Below are 15275 nucleotides of genomic sequence, written 5' to 3'. Positions count from 1 at the left end.
GCCAACACTCTTTGGAGTTCAACACAACAAATGCGCTGTTCAAATTGTTTCACATTGATTTCTATAGTGCTTTTTAGTCACTTTACTTGAAATGAAATGGACTATACAATATTTTGCACTGTAAAATAAATTACAATCTTGCCCTTGCAATACTGAAATCAAATGTATGTTTTATCTGTAGTGCTTTAAAGTAACTGTACATTTACTCAAGTAGCCTACCGTAGCCTACTTAAGTACAATTTTGAGGTATATTTTACTTTACTTTACTGAGTATTTCCACTCCAGTCCATATAGTTATAGTTTCTTTGCAGATTTTGATCATTTTTATTAAGCCTACTAAACTTAACCTTAAACTTAACCACTTCAGCCCTAGTCTATAGGCTACTTCGGCTATTTGAAAATAGCAGATCTACAATCCGTTGCTTTTTGATGTGCTGTGAGCTTGCAGATCATTAAAAAGGGAGGTACTGCATAATGAGTTGTACTTTTAGTAGGCCTACTTAGCTACTATAAATATATATATTTTAATGCCAATACGCAATACATTTGTACGAAAAAAAAGTCAGTACTTCTTCCTCCACTATGGAACAGCTTGACAAACTGACATAGGAAAGATTCAGGTTGTCCCAAAGATGAATGTAGCCATAGCCTATTAACATTTAATTACATAAGGTTTTATTAAGAAATGTTTTGTATGCAACAAGCTTGACAGAGGTGATGATGTGCATGTGTGCATGTGCATGTGCATGTGCATGTGCATGTGCATGTGCATGTGCATGTGCATGTGCATGTGCGTGTGTACAGTGGAGACTGGAGAGGGATACAGTGCTGTGGGGCAGATGTAATTGATGGAAAAAACAAACAAACAGATACATAAACAATTCTCTGTCTTGTTTATTTTCTTTCAGATCACATTAAACCACTTTCCTTGGGGACATAAAGGATGCAGAGCATCCTCTTCCGTGTTTAACCCATTAAGAGCCGAGGCCGATTCTACAAATGCCTTCTAAATCAGTAGCCTACTTCACACCGAAATGTATTTGGCCAGCGGACCCCCCCCCCCCCCCCACACACACACACACACACACACCACACACACACCTGAAAGTAAACTAAATTATTCAAAACTTTTCAAACACTTCCAGGACTTTTCAAATCTGCTACTCTTGAACATTGTTTAAGTCTTTGAAAGTGTTTGAAAAATGTTGAATAATTATTTAGGTCAAAAACGTTGGAGAACCACTGAAGGCTTTTGTAGAATGGGCCTTGATGGGTTAAAACTAATAGCAACATGGCTGCCTCTGCCTGTGAGTCACTACTCAGACCAGGCAGGACCACACACAGTGCACACACTGGTGCCGACCCGGCCCCTCACTACAGCCCACACACACACACACACACACACACACACACACACACACACACACACACACACACACACACACACACACACACACACACACACACACACACACACACACACACACACACACACACACACACAGTGGCTAAAGTAACTATATACATACTCATGTACTGTGCTTGTGTTGTGTAAAATGTTGATGTCTTTTATACTTTCTTACAGTTTTCAATTACATTACATTTCAAAGAAAAAATATTGCACTTTTACTACACTATACAATTATTATTATTCAACAGTAAATCATTGTTTAGACCTGCCATAATCTGTTTTGTTTTCAATCAAAATAAAAACAGTTTAATCTGATATTTTATGACTTAGAATGTAGAAGAAAAAAGTCCTTATGCACACCTACAGCGGACAGGTATGTCAGATAACTGGAACTGGAGAATTAGAGAAAAAAAGAAAAATATATTTTTTTTAAAAACATTGTGCGGGATCCCTTTTTTCTCTATTTTCTCTATCCAAAGACTGAACGAATTCCTCAAAAATGTGTTGTCAAGTCAAGTCAATTCTATTTCTAAAGCACATTTAAAAACAACCAGGGTCCATTCCAATACTATTCAACCTAGAAAGATGGTTTTGGTGTCTAACCCTAGGTTTTAAGGTTCAGGGATTTGGGCAGAATTAATAATTTTTTGCCAAATCCAAGAAAGTGATATGTTACAGTTATTTATTACACGTCTTAAAAAGTAATAATTCGTTAAACTAAAGTGTTCCCACTCTGTTGTTGTGACTAGTAATGTCCTTTACCCACATTAGATGATATCCTGAAGACCTATTGTATATAGGTCTCTTAAGGTCACTTAACAACACTCCTCTGAAACAGGTTGATGACTACAAGTATTTGGGTTCATTGATTGATTGATTGATTGAAGAATTTATTAACAGTTTGCAGAATTACAGTACATTTCAAGCACAAACTCAATACAAAGGCTGTTAACTGTGAGTGGACGACCCAATTAAGCATTACACTTGTTTCCAACAGGGTCCACCATGTTCAAATCATCAAAACATTTAGAGACGTACAAATAGACACTTCTATAGACAGAACAGGAATTCATCAAAAAGGAGGTAAAAAGGGAAAAGAAATATATACAGTGAGGGGAAAAAAAGGGGGGGGGGCGGGGGGGGGGGGGGATTCAGATTTTACGGGGGCCAGTTTCGAATTGCAGCCATCCGTAGGTGCCCTTTGAGAGCGGTTTTGAAGGAGTCAAGGGATTCGCATGTCTTAATGACAGTTGGTAGGGCGTTCCACATTTTGGTGGCATAGGAGCGAAAAGAATTTAGTCCCTTGTTTGTGCCGAATCTGGGTTGTACATGGTTCGTTGCACTCCCTCTGGTGTTGTGGGTGTGGACTTCGTTAACATTAAGGAAGTATCTAGACAGGTACATGGGTATCTTGGTGGTGTATCGAATCTTGTGGACCAGACCCATTGCAAGATGCTGTACTCTGTCGTCGACCCTAAGCCATTCCAGCCTGTCGAAGTGGGCAGGGGTGAGGTGGGTTCGGGGGGCTAGATCAAGTAGGAGCCTGACCAGTTTGTTTTGGGAAGTCTGGAGCCTGGTTTTAAGGGCCTTTGAGGTGCTGTGGTACCAGGAGGTGCATGCATAGTCAAAGAAACCCTGTACAAGGGCTCCTGTTAAGGTCTTCAAGGTGTTTTTGTTGACCAGTGAGGAGATCCTGTAGAGGAATCTTGTTCTATGGTTGACTTTTTTGATTACGTTGGTGGCCATTTTATCACCGGAAAGATTAGCCTCCAGGATGGAACCTAGGTAGGTAATTTCATCTTTACGTGTGATAACATTGTCACCCACTCTAACCAAGAAGCCATTTGCCTTGCTGAGATTACTAATAGAGCCAAAGAGAATGGATTCAGTTTTTCCCAGGTGTAAAGATAGTTTGTTATCAGCGAGCCAGGTGCAGATTCTACCGAGTTCAGAGCTGAGGGCATTTTCAACCTGCAGTTTGTCCCTGTCCGAGACCAGCAGTACTGAGTCATCTGCGAACAGGAACAAGTTGCAGTCACAGGCTGAAGTCATGTCGTTTACATATATTAGGAACAGTAGAGGCCCTAGTATGCTTCCTTGTGGAACGCCACAGCTCACTGGGAGGGGGGGGGACAGTGTTCCGTTCACTTCCACCATCTGTTCTCTCCCCTCCAGGTAGGATTGCATCCAGCTCACTGATGTGCTATCGAAACCAATTGCTTTTAGCTTGTTAACCAGTATGGAGTGGTTCACGGTGTCAAAAGCCTTTTGGAGGTCCAGCATGACCATGCCGCAGTATTTGCCATATATATCTTCTTCCCAAAAGGACTTTCAAACTAGGAAGGGTATGGCCTGGTCAGCCTGCAATGACATGCATAAGATCTGGTCATCCCAGCTTAGTAAGATGTTAAAAGTAAAAATATTTAGGACAACCGTTGAGACGATTCTACTCTATGGCTCAGAGACATGGACACTTTCAAAGAAACAAGAGAATCGGTTGGATGGCACTTACACCCGCCTTCTAATGAGAGCGCAAAATCTGTCTTGGAAGAGCCACCCATCGACTGAACTAATATATGGCAAACTTCCCCGTGTTTCTTCACTAGTCCGATCCAGAAGAACACAGGTTGCCGGCCACTGCTACAGAGCTGACAATGAGGTTATATCTTCCCTTATTCTCTGGAGTCCTGCCTCAAAGCAGACCAGAGGAAGAAAACTGTAATTCCCTGATGTCATCGCTAGGGACACATGCATCAGTAAGCAGGAACTGGGGATGGCAATGAAGGACCGGGAAGTCTGGCATGGCATTGTGAAATCCATGATCTCGACCGCGGTCGAAAAATGATGATGATGATTGTATATAGGTCTAAACCTATTGTACACCTAGACGTTGACAATGGATACTGCATCACATTATTTATTTCATTAATTATTTTGTCCGTGTGGCATCTCTCTGAAAGGGTGTGATACACATACTGTTGGTGAATTGGGGTGTAAAGATGGTGCTTTGTGATGAGTCAGTCCCGTGCAACCTCATCTCCGTATGGCAAAGGCAAGATCAGACCAAAAACTTTGCTGGCAGGGAACGTCCCATGAGGCTATAGCTGATGTGCTGCTGGGGGATGTGGGTAGCCTGGTTAATAAACCAGACCGAATCAGCCGTTGGCAAAAAAAAGTTGCCTACCAGCGGATTTCGGTCTGGCGAGGCTCAGTAGCACGCCTCTTTCCTACAATCGAGAACAGGTCGGACCAATCGGGACACGGTATGCAATATGGGCGGGCTTTGGTACAGTGACGTTCAATGCTTGAGACTTTTGACTGACAGTAGCTCTGACCAATTGCGTCAAAGAGAAAATGTTCCCCGGGAAATGAAATCCAAGTGGAGCCAGCCCAGACTGATATACCGCGACAGTGTTGTGTGATATTAGTCTGGCTTATTAGCCAGGCTAGGATGTGGGTGCCACAAGTTATTGGCCCTTACTTCCGCCCTCAGCAACAACCAACCTGTTGTACCCTAAAGTTGCACCACCTGTTGACAGCTCATTTACGAGTGATGTAGCAGAAACTGGCAGAACATCAGGCTCCACCTGACAAGTCGGCTGAATTTTGAATAAGAAGTAATTGCTCTGGTGAAGATAGCTTGTGAAATTAGCTCTGGACACGCACGCACGCACGCACGCACGCACGCACATACACACACACGCACACACACACACACACACACACACACACACACACACACACACACACACACACACACACACACACACACACACACACACACACACACACACACACACACACACACAGATTGACAGAGCCTCTTACACGAGTTGTCCTTTTCAAACCGCGGAGGTCAGCTAGGACTATAAGTACAATTACAATTTAGGTACTGTAGCCTACTTGAATACAATTTTGAGGTAGGCTATTTGTTGTGACCGAAGGTCGCAGTTAACTATGGAATCGTGCATGTGCAGCAGTGCCCAGCAGCCGGCAAAAACTAGAGTTCTCAACAGGCCCGAAAATGAAGGCCCAGAACTACCTGGGCCCTCATCAAACGCTGTACACTGCCCCCACTGCCACCCTTAGATCTCCATATATGGAGCTGACCTGACATTCATATGTTGATCTGACCTCATCAAACCCTGTACACTCAAGACACGCTCCATATATGGCCAGTGCACGCGACCTGCACCCTTGATTATTATTACAAAACATACATTAACCAATTCACAGGGACGGATTAACCCCCACGAGGGCCCCTGGGCCGCTCATAATGCGTGTGTGTGTGACATTTTCTTTTGTTTTCGTTTTTTATCATATTTTTAACCTAAATTTAACACAATCAACGGCCAATGAAGGGACTATAGGAGCCCTTCAGGGCATCAAACCCAGTACTGTGCGGTCCAGTTTCCCCGAAGGCCCCTTAGAGCCAAGGGCCCCCGGGTCCCGGCCCCACCGGCCCAATAAATGTCTAATTTGGCCCTGCCAAGAATTTCTTCATCCCTAGGCCTATACATTTCGGCCATTTGAAAATAGCCGATCTACAGCAAAGTGTTCTTGTAGAATAGATCTGTAGGAAAAACGGTTGCCCTGAACAACCAACACCGAGCCAATCGCCGCCGCGCCATCCCAATGTAGCCAATGGGCGATCGTCTGCGGCCGCTGCCATGGCGACGACGTCCCCCCGGGCGATGGGAGAGGTTTCTTTGCCCACTCTGTCTCGCGCCGTCCACCTCCATTGTGGATCATTCCATCCTTCTCCGCTCTCTTCTCTTCTCTTTTCTCTCCATCCGGCTCGAGCCGCCCTGCCTACCCGCTTGCTCCGTACCGCGCAGGCCCGAAGCAGCGCAGCCGCAACGAGGTTAGTGCTCTACCGCGCAATCTCCAGCCAGCTCGAGCCGCGGCGCAGCCGCACAGCCTCAGCCTCGATCCCACCCGGCTGGAGCTCGAGCTGAGCAGTCATCATCAACGTCGTGTCGATGCACTTTGTTTACATGTTTTTGTTTCGGTTTTTATTCAAGTTGTCTTTGTTCATTTTTTGGATATATATGATTATTAGTCAGAGAAGGACCAACAACAGGCCGCCTCAGAGAGGCCTGTTGTTGGTTTTTTCCTCCAACGTCCTGTTTACAATGCTACTGTACTGTTTATTAGTATTATCATTATGATTGTGGCTTATTGGTTTCACTGCGTCACACGACGGCATTAGTTCGTGTTGTTGTGTGTTAATAACTCCCAATTCAGTCGTCAGCTGCTTCAGTTCGCCATCAAAGATGCTTTAGCTTAGCTTTTGGCTAATGAGCCAAAATGTAGGGCATTAGTAGTACTAGCTTTAGCTACTGTTGGCTAACCTGTACATCCATTCATGCATCATAACAAGCATACTGTGTTCACATCATACATCATATGATCATTAAAGGAGTGCAGATGGAAGGAGGATAGTTCTAGACACCCATGTGTGGCCTACAATGTTATTAATAATACTAATACCCCACATAGCAATGATTATGTTACTGCTGCAGCTCATATAAACCAGTAAGTATTACTGGTAGGATGATATTGGTGATATTATCCATGCAGTGCTCCTGGAAAACCTGTAATTCATTTTTAACAGAATATTTTTGCAGTCATGGGGAAAGTCATTGAAATTGACATGTTAAATATGTCTCAGAGAATAATTTATTTAATTCTGGAAGATTATTATGTGTAGCCTAGTATGCATTAAAAAGTGATAACTGCAGATTAGGTTAATGGTTTTCAAAGTGGGGTCCTTGGGGAGGGGGTTCCATGGGCCCCCATGATCAATGGTTGATAATACATTTTCAGTTTTTACCATTATACATTATAGCCTAAAAATTAATACGGTATAAATGTGGGATTGTTGGCATGGACCATGGTGTGACAGGATGCCAAATGGATCTCCTGCCAGTTAAGCTTTTGATCAGATTGTTGCAGAAACCTCTTCTATTTTCTAACGTGTGTGTGTGTGTGTGTGTGTGTGTGTGTGTGTGTGTGTGTGTGTGTGTGTGTGTGTGTGTGTGTGTGTGTGTGTCCACTCCCCACCCCTACACTTGATCATACTACAGCGTTACACAAAAGTAGAAGATCCAAAAGGTCAAAGCACAGTGCAAAGCGATCATGCAAATCTTAAAAAATCACAGTTTTGGACATGAGGTTTCCATGATCCGTCAGAGACAATATTGGAGTTAGTTACTACTAGTGATTTAGCCAATAATCCCTCAGAATAATGTCTGACATGAAGATGGAAAAATAAACAGCTACTAACAAGTTGTAAATGACGGGCTGCAGCAGTTATCGAATTTAATGGATTATTAATAATCGATTAATAATTTATCCCTATTTTTGGGAAGTTATAGGCTAGGTCAAACATTGCAAAAATGGTTGAAAGTTAAAGATCTGCTTGTATATTGGCTATTCTTTCGCTATTTCTTACACAACACCATTGTGTGATGAAGTATGTAACCCTAACACGTGTTGAGCAAATCAGTTCCATACAACGCCCTACTATTTCTGGTTAATATAAGGATATTGTATAATTAATTCTACAGTATTAAACTAGTCTATTATTGGGCCATGGGTGTATTTCAACGAATTTCACATTTATTTACTTTTTCAACTGGGTCCAACATAATCATAAATCCATATTATGATGGAAGATGCCCTCTAGAGGACGACAAGTAGTAGTGTTGTTATAACTATGGAATGACAGTTCAATCGTTTTGAGACTATCAACATCAAGCGTCTGTTTTCACTTATAAATAATATCGTTGCTGTTGGATGCCAACCTCACATAGTAGCAGATCTACAAGCAGACTCGTCACTTTGTGCCACATTTTGAGCTTGTGGATCTGTTACTTTTGATGCGTTTGTGTAATTTTCGAAAAAACACAAAGTTGGACTAGATATGAGGTTTCTGCCTGATGTAAATAATGCCATCTATTATATCAATATAAATTGTGACGCACGCTATTGACATTGATTCTTTCTCGATCATGTCCACTCGTCATGTAGTTAGAACTCAGAAATGTAAACGGCACGTGGTACAGTAAGACATTAAAGCTAAAAGGATGACACAAAACAAGTCCTGGGGACTTTTTTCTATTGTGGTCCAATTCATCAACATAGCATACAAAAATAATACATGTCATCAACAAATACAAACAGTATATGTACAAACGAGATGGAGACATTACATTCACCTGCCCTTTTGGTCTCCTGATTTTAGTATTATTGTTTTATTTTGTTAAGGCCAATTCTGAAAGAAACCAGTGTTACACATCCTTTTAATGTATGGTGTCAGCTGTCAGGGCATTGCACATTTTGGTGGCAGAGTAGTTGAATGTTTCCCATGTTTGTTCTAAATTTGGGTGGTACCAGATCATGGATCGCTCTCTTTAGTGTTGTGTGTGTCACTCACTTTAGAGAAATAGTTAAAGAAATACCAATCCCATTTGCTTCATTGCTTTCATTGACAGGAACTTGAGAACAGACCTTTTCTATGTGTGTACAAGTTCATAACGCATCACAATGTGATGCGTTGTGAGCCTGTAGATTGGCTATTTCCACTGTTAAGTATAAAGTTATTACCGGTATGTGTCAGTTATTGCTTATATATTTAGGTCATTTGTCACATCTGCCCTGCGTAACTTCAAATCCTAATCCAAACAGAGTTTAGTGACAAAAACAATAGCAATAATTTGTATGACAATTAATCATCAGCTTAAATGTTGTAATTGTGACAGCCCTAACAGCATCCCTGCCATCCGGTTTGCCTGTCCGTTTACAACTGAACGGCTTCACAGAATGACACAAAACTTTAGTGGTCTCCTAGTCCTGACTCCTAGGCCTAAATTACCTTATTACATTTCAGGGCGGAATTGGGTGAAGGACATGGTTTCTGGGTTAATGAATTTCCTCACATTATTTTCTTTTTCTCTCTCTCTCAACACCAGTCAAGAGTTTCCTGGACCGGCCTCAGTCCAGACCTGGAGGTGTTTAATGTGATGGAAGAGCACATCGTTCACCAGACGGAGCACATGACAACCATCGAGGCCCACGCCGTCAGCCAGGTCCAGCAGGTCGTACGTGCACTTCTTCTATCATCAGTAACTAAGAGTTGTTCCCATACCGAGTAGGGATGGGACAATAATCGTTATTATAGTTTATCGCGATAAGAAGAAAATAAAACCCCACAATAATCGTATCGCAGAGATTTTAATATATCGTGAAATTGTCCTCCGTCATACACTAGCTTTAAGCTTTTGTTGAGCTGCAAATTCAGTACTCCAAACTGACCTGTAAAGAGTGCATTTGCTACGCTTTTCTTTCACTCGACACAAATCGATTCGCCCAAAAATAGACAATCTACAAGCTCACAATGCGTTGCAACCCAATGCATTGTGAGCTTGTGAGCTTCTCAAAACCTTTTAATTTCAAGGACCCCAATAACTCTTGGGAGTGTACAAATTCCATTTGGTTCTATTTGTGCACTCAGAGTTACAGACGTGTAAGGGTCCCTTTGGGCCTACAAGGAACCCTGAGGGTCCCTGGAACACACTTTGAGAACCACTGTCCTAGATCTATTTTTAAATCAGTCGGATCAGTACTCTGTATCGACCAATATGTATTCATACGTCTATTTGGGAGGGACAGCGCATATTCATGAACACCACACGTACAATGCCGTGTAAATACACCGGATTTAGCAATAATGCTAGTTTCCATCCGTAATATGCAGGTTGTGGGTATCGGTATCGGGAAGGAGAAAATGGTATTGTTACATCTCTAATTTGTAGGTGACACATTCCAGAACGCATCGATGTGTGGAATGAATCTTGCACAGATTAAATTGTCCACGGCACTTGGGTGGTGGAGAACTGTATGGTTCAGGCTTTAGTCTGATGAATAACATAACAGTCTTTTGCTTTTCCTCTCCCTCCCACTCGTTGGCGTTGAAGGATGTTGATCTTAGAGTTAGTGTTCCGATACTGATGCATGCATCGGAAAAGCTGCCGATACAGCCTAAAATCCTGGTATCGGTATCAGCGAGTATGTCTGTTGTCAGTCTACTCTATGCCATTCCAATGTCATTTATCACATGATGTTACTTTTATTGCTTCAGTTGAGGTTGCACTACTGTTATACTCTTAAAGTACTATTTACTTTATTATTGTACTGACTTGTAACTGCAATTTAACAATTATAAATGGAATTTGCATTTATTTACTTTGATAACCATTGTCCTAGACTGTTTTTAAATGACCCACTTGAATCAGATTGTGGGTATGCATCGATATCGGGAAGAAGAACATGGTACCGGTACATCTCTAGTTGATCTGTAACCATGCTTACTGTCCTTACTGTAGGTCCATGTGGCCACCTTCACCGAAGCGACCATGATGAGCGCCGAGGAAGACTCCACGTCCTCCCCGGATGACGACATTTACGACGACACGGACATCCTGACCTCGGCCGGCCAAGATGAGGTCACGGCTCACCTGGCCGCCGCAGGTGAGTCCAGCCGTTTGTTGACTGAGTAGAGTTTTTAAATTTGTCCAACTAATGGAAGATGAGTATCTTATTTGAGACATACTATAGTAGTGTCTAGGCCTGTCACAATCTATTTGAGCCAGGCGGAAGCGCACACAAAAAAGTGCTTTTGTGGGTCTGGACAAATTTAAAAACTCTACTCAGTCAACAAACGGCTGGACTCACCTGCGGCGGCCAGGTTAGTCGAGCCGTTTGTTGACTGAGTAGAGTTTTTAAATTTGTCCAACTAATGGAAGATGAGTATCTTATTTGAGACATACTATAGTAGTGTCTAGGCCTGTCACAATCTATTTGAGCCAGGCGGAAGCGCACACAAAAAAGTGCTTTTGTGGGTCTGGACAAATTTAAAAACTCTACTCAGTCAACAAACGGCTGGACTCACCTGCGGCGGCCAGGTTAGTCGAGCCGTTTGTTGACTGAGTAGAGTTTTTAAATTTGTCCAACTAATGGAAGATGAGTATCTTATTTGAGACATACTATAGTAGTGTCTAGGCCTGTCACAATCTATTTGAGCCAGGCGGAAGCGCACACAAAAAAGTGCGGCAGTTCAGGTCGCAGACCGGGGTGTAGGCAAAACAGCCGTTCCCAACTGTACTTTCTGGTCCTCATACGTCACTGGCTTCCCCTCTAAATTCTACCAGTTCTATCTCCACACACGACAGTGCTCTGCGCGCCTCCACGCCCCTCACGTGATATTGATCTGTGCTCTGGCACTAACATAGACTCCTTTCACCACCTTCAATGTGCTTGCATGAAGGACATGGGTAACAGAAAGAGATCAAATCTGTTTCTAGCCACACCATCATCAAATACAGTATAGTCCAGACCCACTTTTGTGGGTCTGGACAAATTTAAAAACTCTACTCAGTCAAAAAAAGGCTGGACTCACCTGCGGCGGCCAGGCGAGTTTGTTGACTGAGTAGAGTTTTTAAATTTGTCCAACTAATGGAAGATAAGTATCTTATTTGAGAGACATACTATAGTAGTGTCTAGGCCTGTCACAATCTATTTGAGCCAGGCGGAAGCGCACACAAAAAAGTGCGGCAGTTCAGGTCGCTCAGGTCGCAGACCGTGGCGTAGGCAAAACAGCCGTTCCCAACTGTACTTTCTGGTCCTCATACGTCACTCGCTTCCCCTCTAAATTCTACCAGTTATATCTCCCCACAAGACGGTGCTCCGCGCGCCTCCACGCCCCTCACGTGATATTGATCTGTGCTCTGGCACCAACATAGGCCCAATCCCAATCCACTCCCTTGCTGACTCAATGAGCCCTCACTGACTTAGCTGCGCGTTCATGTGAAGTCTGCGAGGGCTTGAGGGATGTCCCATTTGAAATCGGTAAGTCAGTGAGGGCTCAGCCCCGCCCCTTTATGTGCCCTTTGCCAAAGTCAGCATCGATGCTGACTTTGGCAAAGAAATTACCCACAGTTCATAGCGTTACCAGGGGAATGAGGGGGGTCCTCCTAACGTCAATCATTTAAGTATGCAAATTAGTTATGTATCGCGGTTAGAATGTCAACAAACACAATAGTGCTTTCTCACTGTTCTCAAAGGGAGACGGAATGGAAGGATAGGCTATATATTTAATAACAATAATAATAATAAGGGAAATATGATGACAAATGACTAATGAGCAAAGTAAAAGAATATGGAAATTCAATGTATAATGAATATTATTATATATGAATATTACAACCCCTATCACACAGGAAAGTGTATTTATGAAACTAATAATAAAACGATCAGCTTAAATACTAAAATAGACATGATAGACATGTCATGTAGGCACTGGCTGTGAATAAGGACAGTTTTTATAAAGTGATGCAAAGTAATGGCGGACTCATCTTCAAAGTGCTGTCCCATTCCTTTCACAACAATTTGGAGCCCTTGCAACCTCTCACCCTCAAGCACTTAGAGCTGACGTCACTAAAGTCAATGAGGGTTCAGGGCTCAGGGATTGAGGGAGGCAATTGGGATTGGGCCATAGACTCCTTTCACCACCTTCAATGTGCTTGCATGAAGGACATGGGTAACAGAAAGAGAGCAAATCTGTTTCCAGCCACAACATCATCAAATACAGTATAGTCCAGACCCACTTTTGTATTTATTTACATTGGCACATTGCATCAGCTTGTCGTGTGTGTGCGTGTGCGTGCGTGCGCTTCGTTCTGTCTCAATCTAATTTATTCAGAAACAGAACAAAAGCACTTGGTGGCCCCGGAGGGAAGATTTGCATCTTCTTTATGAAAACATTTCCAAAGACTACTTGCATCAGGCCAGGATGATTTGCATCTCCTGCAGTCATGCTGTGCAGCTAAGATTAAAGTTGTGTCCTAGCCTGTGACCTCCTGTGTTTATTTTTATCTGTGCCGAATTGTTCCACAGATAAAATGACCAGGTCTCATCTGTCTTCAGTGTAATGCCTTTATTGGGCCAGCAGGTGGTGGTATTGGACCGGCTAATGTTCTCAAACAATTTCACCCTGTACTGGTCATCCTCCGCCAGGTTTTGCCCTATAATCAGTGGTACTCAAAGTGGGCTCCGGGTATCCCCAGGGGGTCCTTGAGGGGGTTCCAGGGGGTCCCCAGCAAAATGAGCAACAGTTTAAGCACTTGAGCCCTATTGTATACTAAAGCTATTTGAACATGGCTATTTTTGAATCTTGAAGAATTGGGAAACATTTGGAATAATTTGGAATATTTTATGACTAAATATCAATTCGGAGGGCCTTGACATATATCAATTCGGAGAGCTCCTGCCATGCATACACACACACACACACACACACACACACACACACACACACACACACACACACACACACACACACACACACACACACACACACACACACACATGCGCACACATGCACACCTTTTTATTATCTTAATGTTAACCCACAACCCCATTTTCAACATGTTGTTTGCCTTTATATGGATTAAAAAATGTTGAATGTTTGAAAACTGTGAATAAACCTTTTATTTGGCATTTATTTGGCATAATTAGTAAATAAATGAACGACAATAGCCCCTCTAAACGCATGTTATAGAGGGGCTATTGTGCGTCAACTAAAACTAGGACAAAAGGTGTCCATCGACTACCTTATTTCACTGACAAGAACTAAATAAAAATGAAAAACTAATAACTAAGCTATGATGACTAAAATTATGACTAATGATATATTATATTGACAATTTTGACCAAAAAAAAAAATTAGTATTAGGAAAGGAAGGGAGGATTAGTGGAGAAGAGTTTGTTTGGGTGTGGTGTGTGGTGTCTGTGACTCGTGAGCTTGTAGATTGGTTATTTTCGGCCACTACACCACAATTCCATGTGCTGTACTGTAGATGTTGGTACCATAGGAAAAATAACAGGCAAACTTTGATCAGAATAACAAGTATTTTACATTCTCTAATTGTGTAGACTTCTTGTAAATGAAGTGATGCAGATGTTTAACAATAATTTAACTCGGAGCGTAAAATGAAACTGAATGGACCCGTACGGGTCCATTTGGTTTCACGCTCTCAAGAGTTAAAGATCTATAAGGGTCCATTTGGTTACCAACATCATTTAGTTGGGGACCACCTGGAACCCCCTCAAGGACCACTGGTTGAAAACCACTGGTCTAAGTTTCTTTGTTCTGTGCCGTCTCTCCACTCTCAGGGCCAGTGGGCATGGCAGCTGCTGCTGCAGTGGCAACTGGCAAGAAACGCAAGAGACCCCACATCTTTGAGTCCAACCCTTCCATCCGCAAGAGGCAGCAGACCCGGCTCCTCAGGTCAGCCTTGGAACAACACTATCCCGTATCCACACTCCATTTTTTTGCTATGTGTGTCCTTGGGTCTGTCCCTGGGTCTGTCCCTGGGTCTGTCCCTGGGTCTGTCTGTCTGTCCCTGGGTCTGTCTGTCTGTCCCTGGGTCTGTCTGTCCAAGCACGAAAATAGCTTGGTTGGTAACTGTCATTTCTCGAACCGTTTCGGATGCGGGCCAGCCCCCACACGGTAACGGGGCGGCTCGCCGGAAACGGCACGGCGAGCCGTAAAAGAAAAAAAGTGAGTACATCTTCCACCACTGTAAACGACTGACTGTTACTTGTTTTCCCAGGAAACTTCGAGCGACCCTGGATGAGTACACCACCAGGGTGGGCCAGCAGGCCATAGTTCTGTGCATCTCTCCCTCCAAACCCAACCCGGTGTATAAAGTGTTCGGTGCTGCGCCTCTGGAAAACGTGGTGAGTATCTACTATCTACCCATTTAGACCTGAGGCCGATAAAAAAAAAGGCTTCTAAATG

General features: G+C 43.0%; 1 protein-coding gene across 5 annotated transcripts in view; it reads left to right on the top strand.

Moving 5' to 3' along the window:
- The first annotated feature begins 6139 nt into the window (after positions 1-6139).
- nrf1 (nuclear respiratory factor 1) overlaps positions 6140-15275 on the top strand; it is a 33999-nt gene continuing 24863 nt past the window's right edge. For 4 of the 5 annotated variants that reach the window (XM_079493902.1, XM_079493900.1, XM_079493901.1 and 1 more), the window contains exons 1-5: positions 6140-6275; positions 9388-9516; positions 10801-10945; positions 14648-14762; positions 15088-15214. In XM_079493902.1, the coding sequence (XP_079350028.1) occupies positions 9439-9516; positions 10801-10945; positions 14648-14762; positions 15088-15214 (465 nt within the window). In that variant the 5' untranslated portion in view covers positions 6140-6275; positions 9388-9438. The remainder of the gene's footprint in view (positions 6276-9387; positions 9517-10800; positions 10946-14647; positions 14763-15087; positions 15215-15275) is intronic. The other variant, XM_079493899.1, reaches the window with a different exon arrangement.

The sequence above is a fragment of the Electrona antarctica genome (assembly GCF_951216825.1).
Source record: "Electrona antarctica genome assembly, chromosome: 23".
In the NCBI taxonomy this organism is placed as follows: Eukaryota; Metazoa; Chordata; class Actinopteri; order Myctophiformes; family Myctophidae; genus Electrona; species Electrona antarctica.
Note: the sequence above shows the minus strand (reverse complement) of the source record. Positions and strands in the feature narration are given on the sequence as shown.